The sequence below is a fragment of the Miniopterus natalensis genome, chromosome 4 (assembly GCF_054644295.1).
Source record: "Miniopterus natalensis isolate mMinNat1 chromosome 4, mMinNat1.hap1, whole genome shotgun sequence".
Lineage (NCBI taxonomy): Eukaryota > Metazoa > Chordata > Mammalia > Chiroptera > Miniopteridae > Miniopterus > Miniopterus natalensis.
The window spans coordinates 17,541,111-17,566,170 of record NC_142084.1 but is presented as its reverse complement, the minus strand read 5'-3'; the positions used below and the strand labels follow the sequence as shown (position 1 = coordinate 17,566,170).

The following is a 25,060-nucleotide window of genomic DNA, read 5'->3' as shown; positions in this document are numbered from 1 at the left end:
CATCTGCAGATAATGACAGTTTTATTTCCTCCATTCCAATTTGGATGCCTTTTATTGTTTCTTCTTGTTTGATCGCTGTGGCTAGAACCTCCAGTACTATGTTGAATACGAGTGGTGAAAGTGGACATCCTTGTCTTGTTCCTGATCTTAAGGGGAATGCTTTTAATTTTTGCCCATTGACTGTGATATTGGCTGTGGGTTTGTTGTATGTAGTCTTCATTATGTTGAGGTAGGTTCCTTCTGTTCCCACTTTGCTGAGAGTTTTTATCCTAAATAGGTGCTAGATTTTAGCAAATGCCTTTTCTGCGTCTTTTGATGTGACCATGTGATTTTTATCCTTTTTATTTATTTGATGTATCATGTTTATCGATTTGCAGATATTGTGCTAACCTTGCATCCCCAGAATAAATCCCACTTGATCATGATATATGATCTTTTTAAGGTATTGCTGGATCTGGTTTGCTAATATTTTGTTGAGGATTTTAGCATCTATGTTCATCAGGGATATTGGCCTATAATTTTCATTCTTTGTAGTGTCTTTATCTGGTTTTTGAAATTAGGATGATGCTGGCCTCATAAAATGAGCTTGGAAGTTGCCTCTCCTCTTGAATTTTTTGGAATAGTTTGAGAAGGATAGGTGTTAGTTCTTGTTTGAATGTTTGGTAAAATTCGCCTGTGAAGTTACCCAGTCCAGACTTTTGTTTTGCTGGGTGTTTTTTGATTACTGTTTTTATTTCTTTAGTTGTAATTGGTCTAGTCAGATATTTTGATTCTTCCTGATTTAATTTTGGAAGATTGTATGTTTCTAGGAATTTATCCATTTTGCCTAGGTTGTCCAAGTTGTTGGAATATGGTTGGTTTGTAATATTTTCAGACAATCCTTTGTATTTCTCTGGTGTCAGTTGTAATTTCTCCTCTTCATTTCTGATTTTATTTGGGTCCTCTCTTTTTTTCTTGATGAGTCTGGTTTAAAGGTTTGTCAGTCTTATTTAACTTGTCAAAGAACCAGGTCTTCATGTCACCTTTTTTTTTTTTTTTAGTCTCTATGTCATTTATTTCCACTCTGGACTTTATTATTTCCTTCTATTTACTCTGGGCTTTGTCTGTTGTTCTTTTTCTAGTTCTTTTAGGTGTAAAGTTAGATTATTTGAGATTTTTCTTGCTTCTTGAGGTAGGCCTGTAATGCTGTTAATTTCCCTCATAAGACTGCTTTCACTGTGTTTCATAATTTTGGGTTGTTGTGTGTTCATTTTCATTTTTCTCAAGGTAACTTTTGAATTCTTTTTTGATGTTGTTAACTCATTCATTGTTTAGTAACATGTTATTTAGCCTCCGTGTGTTTGAGTGTTTTTCAGGTTTTTTACTGTAGTTGATTTATAATTTCATACCATTGTGGTCAGATAAGATGCTTGATATGATTTCGATTGTCTTTAGAGATTATCTCACTTAATATTCTTAGTTTATTATGTGAGAACGAGCCTTGTATATTTATGTTAATCAAATCTAGTACTTTAGTAATTTATGTAGCCTGAATTAAAGCAAGGCCTTTCTTGGGATTCTACACAGGGTAAATTAAGTATTTGAAGCCATTGCTTTTGTACCCTCCCTTCCTTCCTTCCTTCCTTCCTTCCTTCCTTCCTTCCTTCCTTCCTTCCTTCCTTCCTTCCTTCCTTCCTTCCTTCCTCCCTCCCTCCCTCCCTCCCTCCCTCCCTCCCTCCCTCCCTCCCTCCCTCTTTTTTTCTCTTTCTTCTTTTTTTTTTTTTGTACTTTTTACTAACCAAATTGAGAAACAACTTAGGAGTTCCACGTTCTTTCTTCTACCTCCTTAGACTTATCTTCCTTATTGCTTCTTCTCCCCTTGTGCTTATGGGAATGCTGATCAATTTCGTGGTTGACAGTCTTGACAAGCATCAAATAAATACAAACCCAGACAAGGCAGGCCTATAGGTAGTGAGAAAATATACAGCTCTTCAAAGAACATCCAAGGCATATGGGCCAGGGTAGCTTGTGGCCTCAGCTCTCACTCATCTATTATTTCACAATCATAGGTCCTTCTACCTTTGAATCACTTCACTTTTCCACCTCTTATGTTCTCTAATCTTTTCTTATAAGGTGATTTCACAGAAGAGCTTAAATGAGATCCTTCTGACTAAGAGTTTCTCTCAACATTTTCTGTATCCCTTCCCTTCCAACCCCCCTACACAGAGGTCTACAGGTAACAGTCCTCAAGAAACACTGCAGTCTCCTTGTAAGCCTTGCATATTGATATTGATATTGGTCTTGTTTTCTTCTTCTGTGAAGTTTGATTTCCATATCATAAAAGTTGTAAAGTGTTTGTTTCCCTCTCTTCTGTGTTTTTTTTTTTGAAAAGTCTGTATAATTTATATTAGTTCTTTTTAAAATGTTTGGGAGAATTTACCAATGAAGCTATCTGTCCTGGAAATTTATTTATTTATTTACTTACTTATTTCCTTTTTTTCTTCCTCTTTTTATTATTTTCCCATCACCATTTATCCCCCTATTACGTCCTCTTCCACCTTACCCACCCCCCTGCCCCCCGCAGTCACCGCACTGGAGTTTTCTTCATGGAAGGTTTTTAACAATGAATTCAGTTCTTTAATAGATAGCAGGACATTCAGATTGGCTGTTTATTCTTCATTGAGCTTTGGGAATTTGTATTTCAACAATTGCTGCTGTCTTCTTCCTTTTGCTTGCTTTGGATTTAATTTGCCCTTCTTTTTCTAGTTTCTTTTTTTTCTTTTTTTCTTTTTTTAAAATATATCTTTATTGATTTCAGAGAGAGGAAAGGAGAGGGAGAGAGAGCTAGAAACATCAATGATGAGAGAGTCATTGATCGAGCCCGCAACCTGGGTATGTGCCCTGACCAGGAACTGAACCCCGATCGCCTGGATCCTAGGTCGACGCTCAACCGCTGAGCCACGCCCAGCCGGGCCTTTTTCTAGTTTCTAAAGTTGGAAGCTCTTAGATCATTAATTTGAGACCTTTTCTAATGAACACTTAATGCTATAAATTTTTCTTAAAGTACTGCTTTAGTTACATCTCACAAATGTTGATTTGGGATGGTTAAGAAAGACCTCACTAAGAAAGTGCTGGAGAAGAGATGTAGTCCTTGTGAGTTAGAGGTAGGTGGTATTATCTGTATTTTACAGTGAGAAGAGGAAGTTCTAGAATGGATGTCATTTCAGACTTGGTCTCAGAACTCTGTGGGTTCACAGAGCCCTCTAATTTGCATTTTTTTCTGAGACTGCAGCCGCCCCCCCCCCCCCCCCCAGTTGTTTCCTAGTCATTTGTGGTTCACCTTAGGTAATGTCCATGTCTTTGTCCTATTTTCTACTGGTATTTTGGTGTTTTCCTTACTGATTTACCCAACACATATACTTCATCTGTTGTATATATGTACTTAAATTAGTACAAAACTAATGTAGTCAAATTTATAAATTGACTTCTCACATTGTTATTTGGAAATAGAGGAGAGTTTTCTAAGACATAAGAAACAATTTCTATTTAAGTTTTTATGTAGTAAATGCATAAATAAATATATTCTAGCCTTGTTTTAAATTTAACTCATCTATGGACACAATCTTAGTACATGAATATAAATATGAAGTGAGGCTGTAACTTTTTCTCAAGATAGCCCATCAAATGTAAAAATAATGTACCTTTTGCCACTGATGTGTGATGTCTCTTTTATCAGACACTGAATTTTGTTCCATGACAGGGTCTGTTTTTAGACTATTCTGTTCTAATTACTTTAGCTTTATATTATTACTCTCTCTCTTCCTTATTCTTGCTTTCTATCCTCAAGATTTTTGGGCTGTTCTCAGCTATTTATTGCTCCAGGTTAATTTGTGATTAAGTAGGTCTTCCTACCCCTAAACATGGAATGTATTTCTATTTATTCAAGTTTTTTGGGGGGAGGGGCTTGTCCAGGATATGAACTTATTCAGGTTTTTTTAATGTACCTCAGAAACGTTTAATCTCTTTTTGCTACTTCAGTCCTGTGGGTTTCTTTAAAAATGTAATCCCATATATTTCCTATTAATTGCTATTATGAAGACCTGACACTTTTCCTCATTTTATATTCTAACTTTTTTCTGGCATATAGAAAAGCTACTGATATATTTACATTGTCTCTGGCTGTCTTAATGAACTCTTACTAATTCTAAGAGTTCTTTCAGTTGACTCACTTCAATTTCCTAGAAAAACAAAAATCATTTGCATTGAAAAACAATTTTGTTGTCTCCTTTATGACAGCTTTTTCTATTTCAATTTCCCATTTTATTCCATTAGCTAGAAAGACCATTATATTATTATTTAACTAATGCTGACAGTAGGCATTCCCATCAATAACATCTTGTTTTTTAAGATAAATGATTCTAGATTTTCACCATAAGGTGTTATCTTGGATGATTATTTAAAGAGTTAATTAATGAAGTGAGTAGTCCACAATTGTGAAGCACCTAGTGAAAAGGAATGGCAAGAAGGAAAAGAGACAAAGAACAAGCCTTGAAATTATGAAAATATGGGAGACCACAGCATAACACATGAGAAAGATAGGATGTTTCTTCTTCCAAGTAATTTATTGTCCAAACCCATATACTTTTGAAAGTAGTGGCCTGTTAGTAATTGCTAACTGGGATGGCATAGTCCCCCTATGCCTAGGAATCTTTCTTTGATTGTCTTGATAGTCTGTTGTACCAGTCTAGTGGGTCTAATTCTTCAGTTTGTTACAACTACAGTCTTTAGGGGCTAATTCTTTGGAATATCCCACCAATCTTTTGGAGTTACATGACCTGAAGTTGTGTGGTTCCTATTTCACCTAAAAAAAATCATCCCCAACTCCTACCATCAAACTCTTTCTGTCTCATCCAGATCTCTGCTCCATCGCAACGTTTCTCTTATCTTTGCTTTCCTTCCAAGTTGCACTATTAGAAACACACTTATTTTTAATAACCTATAAGCCCCTTGTACTTAGGAATCTTTTTATTTTATTATTTGTTTAAATTTTGTTTTATTATTTTTTTCCATCACCATCTGTCCCCCATATACCCTTTCACCTCCACCCCCCCCCACATTCACCACACTGTTGTCTGTATCCATGAATTCTTTGTTTTTTTCTTCCTTGCCCAATCCCTTTACCACCCCCTAACACCCTCATCCCCACCAGAGCTTAGAAATCGTAACTAATTATTCTCTCAGCTCATTTCATACTACTTTCATTACTCATTCAATGAATACCAAGAATCTGAGTAGATATTTCTCTAAAGAATTTATACTAATGGTCATTTGGTACATGAAAAGAACTACAACATTTCTAGCTATCAGGGAAATGAAAATCACAACCACATTGAGATACCACTTCACACCCACTAGAATAGCAGTAATTTTTTAAAAAAGGAAAAACAAGTGGGGAGAGTGGAACCCTCATACATGCTGGTGGAAATGTAAAATGGTACAGCTGCTTTGGAAAACATAAGGCAGTTCCCAGAACGTTAAATATAAAGTTAACCATATAACCCAGCAGTTCTACTCCTAGTTATATCCCAAGAATAATGAAAGCACAGAAACATGTCTGAGTAGGCATAGTAGTATTATTCATAATGGCCAAAAAGTGGAAACAATTCAAATGTCCATCAACTGTTCAATGGGAAAATAAAATAGAGTACAACCATATAATGACATAGTATTCATTAATAAAAAGGAATGAAATACTGATACATTTTATAGCATGTGGACGAACCTCAAAAACATTATGTTAAGTGAAGGATGCTAGTTACAAAAATCCACATATTAATATGATTCCATTTATATTAAATATCCAAAATAGACAACATCATAGAGACAGAAGTTAAGTTAGTCGTTGCCAGGAGATAGGGTTAAGGAATGTTGATGGAAAATGACTACTAATGGATATAGGGTTTTTTTCTGGAGTGATGAGAATAATTGTGTGGTGATGGTTCTACAACTGGGAATATACTAAAAGTCCTTGAATTTTAGAGTTTAAATGGGTGAATTGTATGTGAATTATATCTCAACAAAGCCGCTTTTTAGAGAAATATTTTTAAACTTAACAAATTTTATACTTTATGTTCAGTTATTATGTGTCAAATATGCCTGTTAGAAAAATGCTTGGAATTAGAATAATTAGAATGTATTACTCACAAATGTGCTTTGATAATGTATCAAGAACCTGAAATGCCAAATGTCTATCACAAGATTATTAAGAATTGTGGGTAACTGGAACAAACCTAGATATTCTACAATAGGAAACCAGTGATGTGCATCCATAGATGGAATAATAAACAGTTAATGTTTTAAATATATATTTAATGATATGGGGTATTTAAAAGAAGAAAGAAGATAGTTTTATGTAGCATGTAATTCTAATTGTGTACTTTTTTGACATGCATACATACATATGTATACGAGAAGAAAAAAGCCTGGAATATAATATCATCAAAAATTATAGAGCTGCTATCACAGAGTGGAAAGATTCAGTATTTTTATTTGTTTTTAATTCATATTTTCAGTGTATTACTGCAGTTCTATATTTCAAATGAGTTGCTTCTACATTCATATATAAAAACCTATTGTTTAACACGCTTCTCTGCTTTATCTTTGTGTTATGGCAAAACGTGTGGTATCATGTGTCCTGTGAAATGCAAGTGAAACAAAGCAATCGTCACTCTACTGACCATGTTATCCCACCTGTTTTATTTTCATGACTCTGAAAGGTAAACAGTGAACTTTACTATCTTTGCAGGTTATCAATGCTGCATTGGCTTTAGCAGCAAAACCACAGAGCAAGCTGGCCCAAGAGAACATGGATCTTTTTAAAGAACAGTGGGAAAAACAAGTCCGTGTTCTCACAGATGCCGTTGATGACATTACTTCCATTGATGACTTCTTGGCTGTCTCAGGTAATCAGCTGGTTCCCCAGAAAGCATGTGAGGATGTGTGTAATTACTTTTGCTTAAGTTACAATAATGGACAATCAAAAAACCCCCAAGTCTGAGCAGTATACCCCCAGTATTACCAGCAGTAATACTGTGCTGGTTTTCATTTTAATTATAAACAAAAAAACCTACCACAGACTCCTGAGTAGTGCGAGGTGGCATTGGAGTTGTTTCCCATGTGGTGGGGCTGGTCTCGATCTTAGAAACTTGACTTAGAAAGCTGGCTGGCAGAGGATTTTCCCTGTTTGTGAAGAGTGGGATCTTGCAACTGACCTGTACAGCCACCATAACGATCCACCCACCTTCCTGCTGTGTGTTTAGAAAAAACAAGCCCTTTGTCCTACTAGAGGCTGTGATTATTTGTTATGAGCCAGTAACTTAGGAGAAGGGAATCCCAACACCATCACCTTTATTTTCTTTTGTGAAATAATTTGTTTCCCTCCTTGGAAATCTCCTCCTCTCTTCCTCACAAATGATCATAGTTGAACTGCCTACTTTTCAAAAGACTCTGTCTGCATGATGCACAGACAGAAAACAGAGGAAATATTTAAATGCCATTTAATTATGAACTTGCAAAAAATAAATCTGGGTAATTCACCTCACAAAAACAGTTGATTTCATTATATAAACATAAACTGGTAATGACATAGTAAATTGCATTCATATAGAAAATGTCTGTCAACTGCAATTCACTGTTTATCACACAAAGATAAATTTCAATCCATCTCCTTAGAGTTAAACAAGTATAACTGCATTCTCCGTTTAATGGGGCCTCTGCTGCCCATGGCTGCACTGCTTGCTGTCTGGAGGTGCCAGACTGCCCGAGGCCAGCAGTTGTGGGCAGAGTCAGTGGCTGGTACTTGTAGGGCTGAAACTACAACCACAGGTTGGAACGTGGGAGATGCACTTGGCAATGGTGCTTGAAACAGAAGCGGAGCCTAAGTACATGCACAGCACAGTCCTCCAGCAGTGACCTACATAAGGTGACAGTGTGTCCCGCATACCAGTGTCCCCCGGTCTCTGCTTGCTTTCCTTGGGGTTGGTGGCTCTATTTGACATAGTGAGGAGCAGGCAATCCATAAACTGCATAAAAGAGAGGGTAAACCATGCTGCTGCTCGACTGCCAAATTACAGGTGCTGGTACTTTAAAACAAAAACCCATTTGGAAGCACATCTTTGCAGGTGCCAAAAATGCAGCAGTGGCTTTTTTGGGAAATCTTGGCCTCCCGTTGTTTATCCCAGTGAAGTACTGACTTAGTCTTTTTCATAGGTTTAGAGAAAAACATTCCACCTTCAGAGCACACTTTTAAGCAAACAACAGATTCTGAACTCAATGCAAAGCCCCCCTCTGGAGACAGCTATGCCATTTCTAAACTTCCTCCTTCTGATTAGTGGGTGTATCTCAGGCTTGGTCTCAAGGGATTTTCAGTCCTTCTTAGAGCAAAACAAAAGGAAAGAGAATCAAATGTTCCTGGAACATCATTCTGCAAATCTGAGAAGAAAGGGATTCTGCAGTAGCAGTTAGGGGGGTCCAGGCAGTAGCATTAGGGTTGTGACATAAAACAGAAGAATGGTAAAGAGAAATCAGATTCTTTAACAGGTATACTTTTGTCTGGTATGTTCAATTTTTATGCAAATGTGGAAAGTGTAAGGGTTGACTTGATGGAAAGGAGTTTAGACAGTTTCTATTCAGCATATAAAAATATAGAACAATTCTTTTAGTCAGAAAGTGGTGGTATTTCCAGAGCATCTGAATTTTAGAGGTCTACCCAGGTGTGTTTCTCTAATGTTTTGTCACAGACTTGCTTAGCATTGTCAAGTAATTAATTAAGAATTCCTCTGATTTTTATGATGTGCTTTTTAAGGGTATGGGATGAAGGGGGGAGGCAAGCAAATGCCTGTTCAGAGTTCTCCAGTAACCAGTTAATTTTTAGCATTCAGACTCCTTTATACCCTCATGTTCCTACCTCACCCATAGCAGTTTTGGCACTTTTTATGTGGGGGGATTAGAGATGTCTCCCTATGTCATGGCACACAGCCTCAGTAGGGAAGTCTTGGCTGGCGGCTCTCATTGAGAGGAACCTCACTTTTAACTGGGCAGCCCCCACTGGTCCCAGTTCTTGGTCCTTGTGCAGCTCTGCATCGTGTGCACCATCGGTTGGAGAGCAGGTGTCATATGCAGCGGTCATGGGCAGCCTCATGCTGATCTGCCCCCTTGGCCAGTTTCCCTTTGCCCTTATACATACTGGTGCCTCAGTAGTCCCATCAGTGAGGTGAGTATGTTTCTAAGTAGGGGGGCTACCAGGCAAGTGCCCAGCATGGGGTCTGGCTTAAGGTTGGTGGGCTTCATAAAATTTTTCCAAATGAAAAGTGATAATGCCACTTGACTCCTGGGAGTGGTTGTTCTGGCTGTGTTCTGTGTTCTGGCACCTTGTGGCCCTCTGGCAGTGTGAGAGTTTTTCTGAAATATTTCCAGTAATGATTCTTCATCATATTCTCACTTGGAATCCATGGGGCCTGGATGTTTGCTGTAGCCCATCCAGGGGAAGTTACTTCGGGAACAGGACTGAGAGGACCCTGTGCTGCTTTAGTGTTGTTCCTGGATATTCTGCTCCATTGGTTCTAAAAGTTTCCTTTTACTTATCACAAGGCATATCCACATTTGTGGCTCAAAAGTAGTGGTCATCTTGTGTATAATCTGGTGAAGCCACTAAGACCCTGATGCCAGTGTTTTCTGAATCTGCAGGGCAAGGGGAACTCGGGTTACTGCATATCAAATATGAGACAGTAGCACTTGAAAATAGAGAGAGGTACATGCATGTGACCCCCAAGGAAGAGGGAATGGGGACTCCTTGCCCCCAAGCTGTTCTATTCATAATGTTGCCTTGTAAATATTGGATATGGTTTAGGATGCTAGAGAGCATTGAGCAAACCATGAATATATTTACATTGATCCCTTAAGGATGGTGGTTTGAAATTTATCAAAGTGATAAAGACTGTTTGAATTGCATTTGAATTGCATTTGATAAACGTTTTCCATGGAAGTGCAATTTACTTTTTCATTTGTTTACTCTGCTTACATGTGGAAGTTTTGGTTCCTTTTTTAATTTTTAAAGATGCAGGTGGTTCTACCTGGTTTATTGCATTTCTTTACCAAATGCTCTTAGAAACATATAATAAAATGGCATTAGCTACTTTGGGGCAACACACAAGAGTGGTAATGTGTACACTTTCTTCTTCCTTATGTATCATTGTGCCCAAAGAATTTGGTCTTATTTGGAGGACATTAAATAAAAGGATTATTGTACCTAATTTTTGCTTTTGTGTTTAATAGCAAAAACGCAAAACTGGAGTTTCTTCTTTTGAGGAAGTGGCATAGGTAGCAGTCAAGTTAGATTTGATTTCTGACTCCCATGCCTACTAGCTGTGTGGCCTCAGGCAAGTTACTCAATACTTCTGTGCCCCAGTTTCCTCATTAATTAATGGTGATTTTTTTCAAAAAAGAAATAGCTACCATTTAGTTAAATGTCACGTACTCAGAATATTTCCTGTTGTATAGTAAGTCCTTTATATCTTATTAATATTATCTTCTATGTGTGCATAAGAGTGCACCAATAAAGATATCCAGAGCAAGGGGTATGCAGGATGGGCCCTGTCATGTATTGTGGACTGAAGTATAAGTTTATGCATCCTTTTTGGAGAATGCCAGCTGGCTTGGTTCCTAGATGGCAGTTAGGCACCAAACATCTGCTTTAAACATGTATGCCTTTGATTTAGTAATCCTATTGCTAGAAACTTTCCCCAAGGACATGTACACAAATGTTTGCCAGAATACCTGCACAAGGATGTTCACTTCAACCAAAATGTGTAAGAGAAGGCTGGATAAATGAATAATGGCCCCTCCATATATTTAATGGGGACTACACAGCCATTGAAATAGATGAGGTAGATCTGTAGATACAGACCTAAAAAGGTTTTCAAAGGAAAAACAGACATAATAGTGTCCATAATATGATCCTTTGTAGATAGACTGTTGTATGTGTATGATTTTTTCCCCCCTCTTGAAGCACCTACAAAAAATACTGTATCGAACAATCAGAGCCTTTAATGGAGTGCAGATTGGTGTGTCTACTCATAATAGATCCAGGCTGAGTTTCCTGGGAATTGCAGTTAAAGCTTAAATAATTTATGGTTTAAGTTAGTCTGGGTACCTCCAACTGTCCCATGTTTGCACATATCCAGTGGAGATTCACTTGGGCTCCAGTGTAGAGAGCAGGGTTGATGCTGTGTCCTGGGTGTAGGGTGGCCTCAGCTACCCGGGGCTTTCCTAGACACAGCTGTTCAATGAGGGTAGAGAATATTACTTTAGTAGGCTTCCTGAAACAGGCTTTCTTTGTTGCTGAAGAATGGCAAACCCTTTCCTGGTTTGGATTCATCTGGATAAAAAGCAGTATGAATTCAAGGTCTTAGTTGATTTTTTTTAAACCATAGCTGTCTAGATGAAGGTTAATAAATCCTTGGTGGAAGTTTGGGCCACTTTGTTTAGTGAACAAAAAGAATCTCTGCTCCATTGATTTTTGTGTGCCCCAGCCCATGTATTAACAATTCTGAAATGGATGAGTCTTAAATATTAGTGATACGAGAAAACATTGGTTCATAGTTTAGTTAGTATCATCTTCTCTTTACTTTTTATTCCTTTTCTTAGCGGTATAAGATACAAGTGTAAAATGCGTTAGATTCAGTTAAAAAAAATAAATATAAAAAGCAGCAGTTTTTAACCCAAGGCCTAATATGGTGGGCAGGCACAGTACCATTCTGTTTGGTTGAAATTAATATGTGCCCTAGCCAGTTTTGCCCAGTGGTTAGAGCATCAGCCCGCAGACTGTAGGGTCCTGGGTTCCAGCCAAGGGCATGTCCCTTGTTTGCAGGCTCGATCCTTGGCCCTTCTGAGCTTGTGTGGGAGGCAACCAATCGATGTGTGTGTCTCACATCGATGTCTCTATGTGTCTTCCCTCTCCCTGCCCCTTCCACTCTCTCTGAAAAGCAGTGGAAAAAATATCCTTAGGTGAGGATTAAAATAATAATAGTAATATGTAGAGAGTTTGTATGCTTCTGCTGGGCTCCAAATCCATTCATTCTTATAATATCCCTCCCTAAAATTTGTGTGAAAAGTTGAATGTGTTTTCTCTTTCAGTAGTACCCCTAACAAGTCTAATTTTTTATTTAATAGATGCTAAATTATGGTCGTCTTAGCTATATTGTGGTCATTCTTTTTTCCCCTTTTGTAATAGGAATTCTTACTATATTTTGGATTTCCTTGGAAAAAATTTTATTGATTGTTTAATATTTAAAGACTTTTAGAGCAATTTTAGGTTCACAGCAAAATTAAAAGGTAGAGATTTCCTGTCTCATTCCTGCTTCCACACATGCACAGTCTTTCCCATTTTCAATATCCCCAGCATAGTGGCACATTTGTTAAAATCAAATAACCCACAGTCTATAACGTACAGTAATGTTCACTCTTGGTGGTTTACATTATATGGTTTTCATATAGAGTATTCACTCCCTGAAAAAAATTTATGCTCTGTTCATCCCTCCTCTCTCCAAACCCTGATCTTTGTACTATCTCCATAGTTCCGGCTTTTCCAGAATGTCATATAGTAGAAATCATATAGCACGTAGCCTTTTCACACTGGCTTCTTTCACTTAGTAATACACATTCACGTTTCCTCCATATCTTTTCAGGGCTTGATAACTCATTTCTTTTTAGTGCCAAATAATATTCCATTGTCTAGATGTACCTCAATTTATCTGTTCACCCATTTGATGGACATTTTGGTTGCTTCCAAGTTTTGGCAATTACGAATAAATCTGCTGTAAACATCTATGTGCAGGTTTTTATGTGGACATAAGTTTTCATCTTTTCATAAATACCAAGGAATGTGATTGCTGGATCATATGGTAAGAGTATGTTTAGTTTCATAGCAAAGATGTTTTTACCAGATCTCTTTTGGATTGTAATTGTTCACATCATTCTTTCTTTCTCGTGATTTTTTTCATCTTATTTCATTATACTCATGGTTTTAGAACAAAGATCCTTATAGAGTCCCTGCCTGCAGTCTCTTGGGAACTACAAAAAAGGAGGGCCTTGGTTCTTGGGACCTACAGGGGATCCTGAAGCACAAAGGCAGGGCATCGTGGTGGCTCTGTTCTTTGCTAGGTCTGCTGAGTACTTGTGATGAAAGGAAATAGCATATCATGACCACTTGTTTGGGGTACTTAAGAGGGGAAGCTTATTGTTCTCTCCTGTCCAAACATTGTCACATATAATGTGACTCTTAGCACAGGCTGTGAAAGAAGGTAATTGGCTTTGGAAGTGGATTACATCAGAAACTAATCCTGGATAATGCCACGCCAAAGCGTAAGGTAGCCAGGGCTGGCAGAGAAATGACCAAATGTGCTTCTTAAACAGATTACATTTCTACTAATTGTTCTGCCTCTTCCAGAAGGACTGGGACCATTAGTTTTTCACCTGTTGTGCCTACTCTCTTGGTTTAAGGGAGCGGGCATGTCTTTGACACTAAGAGTTATTTACATGTCTTGAAGAAAACTTCTTTCTGAGCAGGAAGGAAATGGCTAGGTGATAACCTGGGGACATTCCTTTGTGTTCCTTGCCCACCCACCCCGTGGAGTCTGGCAGCCCTGTCATTCTGGCTGTCTGCTGGTGGTCTCTGGGTGAGAGAGATTCCCTTTCCCATCCTGCATCTGCTCCTACAGATCAGCCTCATCCACTTTAACAGCTGTGTAACGCCCCTAATTTATTACCCACTCTGCTCTTGAGCATTTGGGTTGTCTCCACATTGCTGTTATTGATGAGGTTGAAGCGAACTCCTTACTCTTAGAGATCCAGTGTCAGCCTTTTTGCTTTGAGGAAAAATTGTTTTGGTGGGTCTTCCAGTTCCAGCGCTGTGACTGGTAGGAGCCACTTGTTGGCTTAACAGAATTCAGGGATTTCCACAAATATCACAACAGGCCACTTGCAGCCCTTAAGAGGGTTGCCAAAAGTTTCCCCTTGGGTATACTACCTCAGTGCCCTCCAGAAGAGGCTTCAGCCTGCTTTCCAGCCCCTTCTCCTGTTCCATAGGGCTGTGCTGGCTGCTATTGGCATCTAGTGGAGGGAGGGAAGGCGCTGAACTTTTCTTTTACAGTGAGTTTTTCTTGTAATTTAGACTTTGAGATGTAAGGTCAGTGAAATCTAAGGGAAAGAGAAGGTTTTTTTTTAAATACATCTTTATTGATGTCAGAGAGGAAGGGAGAGGGGGAGAGAAAGGTGAAACATCAATGATAAGAGAGTCACTGATTGGCTGCCCCTGGCACACCCCCTACTTGGGCTCTAGCCCGCAACCCGGGCATGTGCCCTGACTGGGAATTGAACCTTGATCTCCTGGATCCTAGGTCGATGCTCAACTGAGCCACGCCCAGCTGGGCAAGAGAAGTTCTTGAGGTTTCTGTTCTCTGAATCATCTACTTGGCTTATAGAACAACTATGCTTTACAGATGGGCCTCTTTTTCTTTTATTTAACCTCGAATAAAGATTTTTGTTCTTGGAGGTGACTCCAGGTTGAGTTTCTGTGGGACAGTTAATCCAACAGTTAATCTGTTCTCTTCAGTGAAATGATACATGTAAAGCTTCTGGCACTGTAGCTGGCATAAAGCAGGCTCTCTGTGAATGGTACATGCCAGCTTACAATGATTGTTCCCTTCTCAGCACAGGGAATATAGTCAGTATTGTAATAACTGCATATGGTGTCAGGTGGGTACTAGACTTATTTGGGGTGATCACTTTGTAAGTTATATAAATGTCTAATCATTAGTTGTACACCTGAAACTAATACAGTGGTGCCTTGGTTTTCGAACATCTACGTTGACGAACATTTCCTTTTATGAGTGCCGTAAACCTGGAAGTGCTTTGGTTTTCGAACATGCCTCGGAAGTCGAACATGCCACGTGGCTTCCACTGAGGTCAAGATCCTGAGGTCTAGCTGTCAGCTGTTAATCCCTTGGTTTTCGAACGTTTCAGAACTCAAACGGTCTTCCAGAACAGATTACATTTGAAAACTGAGGTGCCACTGTATTTATTATATGCCAACTATGATTGAAAAAAAAAAAAATTTCAAGGCCAAAAAAAGTCGTCTTGTGAAAGGCCTTCTCCCTCATTAAGTTTTTGCTTGTTCCTCAGAGAATCACATATTGGAAGATGTGAACAAATGCGTCATTGCTCTCCAAGAGAAGGATGTGGATGGGCTGGACCGCACAGCTGGCGCAATCCGAGGCCGGGCAGCCCGGGTCATTCATGTGGTCACCTCAGAAATGGACAACTATGAGCCAGGGGTCTACACAGAGAAGGTGCTGGAAGCCACCAAGCTTCTCTCAAACACAGGTATGGGAACTCCTGCCTCACTGGTGCTCCCCACACAGAGAGAGCCCAGGCGGACTAGGCCATCCTGTTAGTCCAGGCCCTGTGGGTGGGAAGTAAGAGATCAGGACTCTGGTCTTAAGACAAGAGTTCTGGGTGGCCGTCATACTAGTGAGAAAAGTTGGTCAGCCAAATTAAGGCCTCAAACACATTTCCTTCATGTGGGTCCCATGATTAATGATGGGAATAATTCTTTTTTTAATCCTCAACAAAGGATATGTTTGTTTTACATTGATTTTAGAGAGAGAGGAAGGGAGAGAGAGAAACATTGATCGGTTGCCTCCCACACATGCCCCGACTGGGGATCAAGCCTATAACCTTTTGGTGCACGGGATGTTCATTCAACCAACTGAGCCACCCTGCCAGGGCTGATGGGAATAATTCTGAACCTATTATTTAAGATGAACTTTTGAGTTAAGTCTCCTGTTAGTGAATAAATACTAAATTAAGGAGGGTCCCATTCTTAAGTTCTCAAATTAACGTCACTTCAGGTTATCAACCATTCAAATCCTTTATTGTAAAATCTCGTCAGAGATAAAGACAATGCTTGGAGTCTTTATAAAATACGTCATTTAATTTATTTCAACCATAAATACTTCTCACATAGGTAGAAGCAGAGGCTCTTCCTCATACTCCTTGCCTCCTTCTGTATGAGTGAGGTAGACTTAGGGAGGGCTAATAGAATGATGTCTGCTGGGCCAGCAGGATCTGCCATGCCTTGCCTCTTTTCTCTGCAGTTATGCCACGTTTCACTGAGCAAGTAGAAGCGGCTGTGGAAGCCCTCAGCTCAGACCCCGCCCAGCCCATGGATGAGAATGAGTTTATCGATGCCTCCCGCCTGGTGTATGATGGCATCCGGGACATCAGGAAAGCGGTGTTGATGATACGGGTGAGTAACTGCATTTCAGACATTTTAACAGCTCTTTCTTATCATTTGCTAAACTTGAACACAATGCATCATTCTGGAACTCAGCAGATGCGTTGGCAGTATATTAAAACCATGAATCTAAAAGCTGTTAGAATGAGATATATTTAATTATGTTGTCTAAAATGACTTTTAGTTGCAAGTTAGAGCCCATACTCAGGCTGAGAACAGGAGCTAGTATGAGTTGGCCTTGATGATTTGATTCAGAGCAAATGGTCACTACAAATAGGAGGCTTCCATTTGAGTTAGAAACTACAGAAAATAAAGGCTTTTCAGCTAATTTCAGAGGAGGGAATATTTCCTTAATGCAGGTTGAAGTTACTCTTCACTTGGAGCCTCTCTTTTTGAAGGGGCCACAGGCAGGATACCAAATCCCCAGTGTGTTCAGGGTGAGGATGAGGGAGTGTGGCAGCCCCTGGTCATGTTCCCTGGTGCATGACCAAGCATTGCGCCCTCTCACCATAACTGAATGGAAGTGCCACCTGCTCAGGGCCCCATGTGACCCATCTCTGAGAGAGCAGCAGTTCTCACCATCTGAGAGAGTGTCCAGGGCCCCCTCAGGGTTTGCATAATAGGTTTTGAGAAGCTACCAACCCCTCTGTAATGCACCCCCAGGATGCTAGGCCTGGCTCTCAGAGATGCCTTTCCCATCGCAGTTATCCTTCACATGGTGCTCTGAGATTAAGCGTGTGGCTCTGGAAGCTGCGAGCAGGGCCTGTGCATGGCCATTCCCCAGCCCTGGGCCAGGTGCTGCCTACAGCATAGGTGGCTGCTTTGCTGTTGATCTAGGTGGGTCAGAGGAGTTACATTTACACCTTCATGGTTTTCTAGTCAGACTTCCTGCTCACTTTTTACCCCCTCAGCCTGGTAGCTGCAGAACCTCACTGGACTGTCAGCTGGAAAGTAGTTGCATTAGGCTGGATCCATTTTATATGTAGAAACTCTTCAGCAAGACTGCTCTGCTCTGGGGTGAGAAAGAAAAAGAACTGTTCAGGGACTGCCTGGTTGGCTGATGGATGTTCCTGAAGGCCCCATTAAATGACATGGACATGTTAGGGGTGGGGGCTGGTGGAGGCTTTTGCTTTCTTTAATCCTGCTGCTGCTAAAGAAGGACCCATGTTAGGCGGAGGCCTGGATGAAATCACAGTTACACCCAGCTGCTATGTCTCAGTGGTGTGAAGGGATCTCTGGTCACATACACCAGTGGCAATGAACGCAGCCCTATTTTTCCAGAGGTCTTTCCATGCTGACAGACACCTAGAAATAGAATAAAAGGAACCTTAATTATGAAGAGGAGGTCAGTGATTTTGGGGATTTAAGTGGGCTGAAACTGCACACTCTCCAGGAGATGCTTACAAATTTGATTCCATCTTGGGGAAGCAAGTAGGGTTGTGGGAAACCACATCTTGGGGGCAGACAGGCAGCTTGGATTTGTCTTCCAGCTCTGAAAGGATTAAAGTGGGCAATGGTAGCTCCCAAGTCAGAGAGACCCCAGGATCTTGCATTGACGTGCTCTCTATGGCCTACTGATATCTCATGTGACAGGCCTGGCTGTTGCACATGTACAGACTCCTGGCAGTTTCAGATGCTTTCTCACACATCCTCCCCCAAATCCTGGGGCTGGGCTTGGATTAGGTCCTGGTGCAGATGAGGGACTTGCCTCATGCCCTCCTGTCATAGGCAGTTGTTCCGGCTGCTCCCCCCTTACTGATAACTTCCAGAAGACATTATGTTTCAAGTCAGCAGCTGATCATGCAAGGCCGAAGGTTGTTCAAAATAAGAATTTTATTTCATAATTAAAGTAGAGCTAGACCACTAATCAGTCCCTTTGGTATTGACTCAGACCTTACCTGCCACATTCCTTTTATCAAAGGAAAAAAACTACATAAAAATCCATTGTCTATTTTTACTTCAAAGCAGCCTTTGGTACCCTAAGGGAAGGCCCAGTATTATTTAATTCATTTAATGTTCTTTTTGTTGTAAAGTTGGGAAAGTTATAAGAATCTGCTTAATGTTGTATAAAATATCTCTACTGGGGGAGGCATTTTTATTATCCTTTATTGTTGAAAGTATTACAGATATCCCCCTCTTTTTCCCCCCATTGATACCCTCCCTTCACCACACTATTGTCTGTGCCCATGGGTTATGCATCTATGCATAGAAGTTCTCTGATTAATCTCTCCCCACCGACTCCCCCACCCCCACCCCCACCATCCCACTGAGATTCATCAGTCTGTTCATGCTTCTATGTTTCTGGATCTATTTTATTAGATTCCACATATAAGTGAGATTATGTAAAACTGAATCAGGAAGAATCAGAAAACCTGAATAGGCCAACAACAACTGATGAAATTGAAGCAGCAATAAAAAAACTCCCAGCAAACAAAAGCCATGATCCAGATGGCTTCACAGGGGAGCTTTCTAATTCTTTAAGTTGTAGGGTTAGACAGTTTACTAAAAATTTTTCTTGCTTTTTGAGGTAGGCCTGCAGTACTATGAACTTCCCTCTTAGGACCTCTTTAGCTGTGTCCCATAGATTTTGGGTTGTTCTGTGTTCATTTTCATTTGTTTCCAAGAAGTTTTTGATTTCTTTCTTGATCTTACTGGTAACCCATTCATTGTTTAATAGCATGCTATTTAGCTTCCATGTGTTAGAATGTTTTTGAGTATTTTTACCTTAGTTGATTTCTAATTTTATGTCATTGTGATCTGAGATGCTTGATATAATTTCAATCTTTTTGAACTTGTAGAGATTTGTTTTGTTTCCTAACTTGTGGTCTATCTTTGAGAGTGACCCATGTGCACTTGAGAGGAATGTATATTCTGCAGCTTTGGGGTGGAATGTTCTATAAATACCAATTAAATCCATCTGATCTAGTGTGCCATTTAGTCACTATTTGTGTTGACTTTTTATCTGGAAGATCTATCCATTGAAGTCAGTGGGGTGTTAAAGTCCCCAACTATTACTGTATTGCTGTTGATCTCTCCCTTAAAGTCCTTAAGGTTATTACTGATAGGTACTTATTTATTGCCATTTTAATTCTTGATGCCTATGTTTCTATCTCTGTTTCTTATTATTACAGCAGTCCCTTTAACATTTCCTGCAATTCTGGTTTGGTGGTGATAAACTACTTTAGCCTCTTTTTGTCTGGAAAGGTCTTTATTTCACCGTCTATTTTGAATGATAGCCTTGCTGGATAGAGTAGTCTTGGTTTCAGATCCTTGTTTTGCATTACCTTGAACAAATACTTTATGCCATTCCCTTCTGGCCTGTAGAGTTTCTGATGAGAAATCAGCTGACTGCCTTATGGGAGCTCCTTTGTAGGTAACAGATTGCTTTTCTCTTGCTGTCTTTAATATTCTGTCTTGGATTCTTGGCATTTTAATTATGTTGTGCCTGGGCATGGGCCTCTTTGGATTCTTCTTGCTTGGGACTCTCTGTGCCTCCTGAACTTGTGTGACTTTTTCCTTGACCAGGTTAGGGAAGTTTTCTGCCATTATTTCTTCAAACAGGTTCTCTAATCCTTGCTTACTTTTGACCTCTTCTGGGACTTCTGTGATGCAAATACTGTTATGTTTCATGTTGTTCCACAGCTCCCTTTGACTGTCCTCCTGTTTTGTTTTTCTTTTTGGATCTCTGATTTTTTTTCTACCCTGTCTTCTAATTCGCTGATCCAGTCCTCAGCTTCCTCTAATCTGTTTATTCCTTCCAATGTATTCTTTATTTCTGCTATGCCATTCTTCATTTCTGACTGGTCATTTTTAACAGTTTCCATACCTTTTTTCATGCTGTTGAGCATCCTTACAATCAGTATTATGAACTCTGTATCTGATAGATTGCATATCTCTATTTCATTTAGCTCTTCTTCTGGAGAATTCTTTTGTCCTTTCATTTGGGGCTTGCTTTTTGGTCTCCCCATTTTGGCTGCTTCTTTGGGTTTGTTTTTATGTATTAGGTAGGCCTGCTAGGACTCTCAGTCTTTCTGGAAGGTCTCTGGTGCAGGCCAGTGTCAGACGCTTTTTTTGACTGGCCCAGAGTACCCTGTTTGGAGCTATCAACAACCCACACCTTGAGTCCCCTCTCTTGGGGCTGAGTGTGTTTGGACAGGACCAAGATGCACACCAAAGTCTGCTTTTCCAAGGCCCAGGTACAGAAACAGATCAGGCAAAGACTCAAAGCACTCTGAGGTCTGCCTCTGCCAGGAGGCTGATTAATCTGATTCTCTTAACAAGCCTCAGGCTGTAGAAACTCCACAGGGTAGGGTGAGAGGTTTTCCAGCAGGGTGGGGCAACTGCTACCCCCCCCCCACGCAAAAGCAGCAGATTTCCTGATGATGTCCTCTGCCCTATGGGGGAATGACTGGGCACAGGAATCCAGGGAGGTGCCCTCTGAGCTCTATCTCCAGAACCCACAACCTTAGGTTCTCAGCTCCAGTCCAGTCTTCTCTGTCCTCCCCCTGCTGGAGCCCAAGGTGAGTGGCTGCACATGAAACTTTGTGTGTTGGCTCTTTAAGAGGGTGCCTGCATTTCCAGCTGTCTCTCCCTGGCAGAGAGAAACCCTGCTGCTTTTTGCAGACAGATGTTATGTGGGCACCTTTCTGAGTTCTGATGCTCTGGGCTGGGGAGCCCAGCCTGGGGTTTAGGCCCCAGTGTCCTCAGTGGGAACCCCCACAGCTGAGATCACCCTCCGGACCTTCAGCTGCTGCCTGTGGGAGCCCAGCCAGCCCTCTCGCTTCCGCACTTCCTGCCAGTTTCTATGGCGTCTCCACTTTTCCTGCTTGGTTGTGAGGGTGCTCCCCAGCTCGTCTTCAGTTGCAGTTGATTATTCAGGATGGTTTTTGTCTATTTTAGTTGTAATTCCAGTTTGGTCCTGGGAGAGGGTCAGTGTAGCTTCCACTCAGTCTGCCGCCATGTTGAATCTCAAAATAACTCTATTTTTAATACAATACCTTTTCTACCCAGGACAGTTCTCACCTTTGTCTTTAGATGCAGCATTAAGAAGAGTGAATCTTAACTCAGGGGTGGGAATTGAAGCCCTAAAAATGTGGTGACCTCACTTACTGTTGTTGGACAAACTGCCCACATGTGCATCAGTGAGGCAGGGTCTCAGGTGAACGATGAGTGCTTTTAGCTTTATTACCCACACCTGTTTGGAATACTGCACATGAAAGTCCAGAATTCTGGGTGTTCATACATCAGGCAGGGTGTCGGCTGAGAGGCTCGGGACAGCTAGAGGCCCAACATTGTGTCTGACTCATAATCTCTCTCTTGGTGGCAGACTCCTGAGGAGTTGGATGACTCTGACTTTGAGACAGAAGACTTTGATGTCCGAAGTAGGACAAGCGTCCAGACAGAAGATGATCAGCTGATAGCTGGCCAGAGTGCCCGGGTAAGGAATCAGTAAACTTGTTCTGCAGACCTTCCCTGTCCCTCTCAGGTCTTAGCTTTTCTTTTCCAGGAAAATTCTCTCAGTATTGAGAACCTGGTTTTCCCCTTTGTTTTTTCCTGGCAGTAGGATGGAAGTTAACCTAAGTTGTGGTATCTGCTAGTCAATTGTAGGTTCCTCCAAAGTGTTTCCTCAGTTTGGAGCAGGACAGTGGGCCTCAGCTGTGCCCTGGGGCTTTGGTTTAGGACCAAGTCCTGCATCAGGAGAGCCCTAGGATCTAATCAACGCAACGTTTGTTAAAAGGATTGTAAAATCAAAGGATTGCTGTCTTTGCCCATATCAGTAGTACCATGGGTATGAAATATTTATTTATGGTTTTAAAAAAATAACAGTGGGATATTCAAGAAAGTCAGAGCCTTTCCATTCTTTTCAGTCATTAAATCTTCAATCAATAGCATTTATGTTTTGGGGAGGATGCCAAGAAATATTTCTAAGGAGTCTTTTTTTTACTTCTCAGAAATCATTTTGAACAGTGAGTGCATTCGCGCTTTAGGTCCCACTCAGTCATGAGCACTTTGGGAGGCGGGGGGGGGGGGGGAGGGCAGGAGGCCTCTAGGTGCTGCTTTGATAAGGTTTAAATGGCCACTGAAATATACAGAATATATATTCCTCAGTAGGTCCTCTGCCTGCATAGTTTAAAATTTACATTCTAAAACCACTTTCAGTTCGCCTTGAAAAATTAGAGATGCAATATAGTCACAGGAAATGCTTGTTCAGGGCCCACCAGGGAAGGGGCTGCAAGCATTAGCCCTGCTCATCTCCGCTCTCCATGGCAGGAGACAGGATGAAACTTCTACAGAAGTGTGATCACATTAGCCCTGTACCCCTTTTTGTTTGCCTCCACATTAAAACTATTCTTAAAAATGGGTCGGGAATGGCCCTTCAGGCAAAATGAAACCTATTAAAGCATTATCCTGCCTATAATTGCTTGGTGAAAACGCTTTTGGCTAATGTACTGTGAGAATGTCATATTCTCTTCATGTAAGAGCTTTCTGTGCTGCTTATTTTAGGCAATCATGGCTCAGCTTCCCCAAGAGCAAAAAGCAAAGATTGCGGAACAGGTGGCCAGCTTCCAGGAAGAAAAGAGCAAGCTGGATGCTGAAGTGTCCAAATGGGATGACAGTGGTAACGACATCATCGTGCTGGCCAAGCAGATGTGCATGATCATGATGGAGATGACTGACTTCACCCGGTGAGCACACCCGGCCCCACCAGCTGCACAAGGGCAGCTCTCCTCCCCACAGGTCACCTCGGACACGCAGGACCGGCTTCTCTTTCCACCCACCGCCAGCTCTGAGGGGCTCCATACAATAATCCTTGTTTCCTTCTCTCAGAGGTAAAGGACCGCTCAAAAATACATCAGATGTGATCAGTGCTGCCAAGAAAATTGCTGAGGCAGGATCCAGGATGGATAAACTTGGCCGTACCATCGCAGACCATGTAAGTGACAGACTTGCCATGTGGGACTTTGGGTCTCAGGCAGCCGAGCCTGGTCTGTTCCTCAGGTGGCCGTAACAGTTCTCATTAGAGCGCACATCTGGAGCAGGTGTGCCTGTCCTGAGTCACAGCTAAAAACTAACCTCTCCTGGTGACTTGTTAGTTCTCTTCAGAACTTCAGCTCGGAGCAGGTACTGCTTCTGCAAGCCTAGCACATTGACCCCAGGTGTGTGAGTGCCTCTTCCCGTGGATTCACTTCATAGAAGCAGGCTAATGTGCCCCAGTTGGGGACAGACATCTGTGTCCTCAACTATCCAGCCTTCATAAACCCCTTCATTCCCTGTATTGATATGTCAGAAAACATGGTTCCTACCTCCTACATAACCATCTTAATATGAGTCCGATAGGGTTCTGCTGTGTTCCTGTAGCTTCTTGGAATAAAATTCAAAATTTCCAGCGTGGTCTACAGGTCTGTTTATACCACGCGCTCGCTCACTGTGCCCAGTCTCACAGAGGGAAGTGTTTGCGGTAAATACTCAGAGGTGCTCTGTTTCCTTCTCTGTATAAAGCTTCTGAAGCTGGCCCTGAGCTTTGGCAGCAAGACAGGAATTGGGCAGTGGCTGCCTTTGAATTTCCCAGTGCTGGTCAAGGCCTCACCACCCCAAGTGCTTTTTTCTCACTTTGATTCACTCATCCTCCATCTTTGCCTGAAGTGAACCTCTCCTCTCCTCAGATGTTTAGTGTACCATAATTGAGAGAAGAGCCATTGGGAGGGTTATTACTGAGCTCAGAGCACTCTGACTTTTCTCTAGAACCAGGCTCTTGCTTGCTGAGGCTTTTTCTCACCTTCAGGGGCCTGGGTAACTGCCCCAGGTAATTGGGTAACTCACCTCCCATGCCCTTTGCTCCAACAAGGAAGCCTCTTGGTGGCATACTGAGAGCTTCAGAAATAGCTCCCGGGGGTGGGTGTGTTTGGGGTGCTCTGTGCTAAACCTATTCTCCCATCAGTGTCCAGACTCAGCCTGTAAGCAGGACCTGCTGGCCTACCTGCAGCGCATCGCCCTCTACTGCCACCAGCTCAACATCTGCAGCAAAGTCAAGGCCGAGGTACAAAACCTTGGTGGGGAGCTCGTCGTCTCTGGAGTAAGTATCATCTGTGAAAAGAAGTGGTTGGTGGGCTCTGGCCTTTTCCACATAAACTCCTTACCTGTCCTGCACTGGAAAGGTGTGCAGTGGAAATCCCTGTCTGTTCCTTGGAAGCCAAGGGCTGTACCTCGGTTGCTCTGCTGAGTAGTATCCTGCTTTGTCTCTTTACCATGTCACATTTCTGGACCTCTTGTCACTTACGGCAGGGCAAAGAGGTGGTCTCGCTCAGTGTGCTGGGCTCCAGTAATTTCCCTTGGCTTCTGCTGTGACCATAGAATTTCCTTTCAAAGAAACTTTGTATGTTATACATACTGGTACCATTTGCTCACCCTACAGGGTCAGTGCCCCTGGGCATGACTGGAAGTGGTGAGTTTTTTATTCACTTAAACAAGCTGGAGGAGGCGGCCTTTAGTCAGTTATCCTGGATAGAAAATTTGTTGGCCCTAGTTGGTTTGGCTCGGTGGTTGGAGCATCGGCCCTTGGACTGAAGGGTCCTGGGTTCCATTCCGGTCAAGGGCATGTACCTTGGTTGCAGGCTCAGTCTCCGGCCCCGGTCGGGGCGAGTGTGGGAGGCAACCAATAGATGTCTCTCTCTCTCTCCCCACCCCCACCCCCCTTCCACTCTCTGAAAAAGCAATGGAAAAATATTAACA

The 25,060-nt window shown here is 41.5% G+C and overlaps 1 protein-coding gene across 1 annotated transcript in view; it reads left to right on the top strand.

Moving 5' to 3' along the window:
- Positions 1-25,060, top strand: part of CTNNA1 (catenin alpha 1) — a 174,225-nt gene that overhangs the window by 147,767 nt on the left and 1,398 nt on the right. The window contains exons 11-17 of the mRNA XM_087816341.1: positions 6,785-6,941; positions 15,217-15,417; positions 16,191-16,342; positions 21,657-21,767; positions 22,835-23,016; positions 23,159-23,264; positions 24,270-24,404. Of these exons, the coding sequence (XP_087672467.1) occupies positions 6,785-6,941; positions 15,217-15,417; positions 16,191-16,342; positions 21,657-21,767; positions 22,835-23,016; positions 23,159-23,264; positions 24,270-24,404 (1,044 nt within the window). The remainder of the gene's footprint in view (positions 1-6,784; positions 6,942-15,216; positions 15,418-16,190; positions 16,343-21,656; positions 21,768-22,834; positions 23,017-23,158; positions 23,265-24,269; positions 24,405-25,060) is intronic.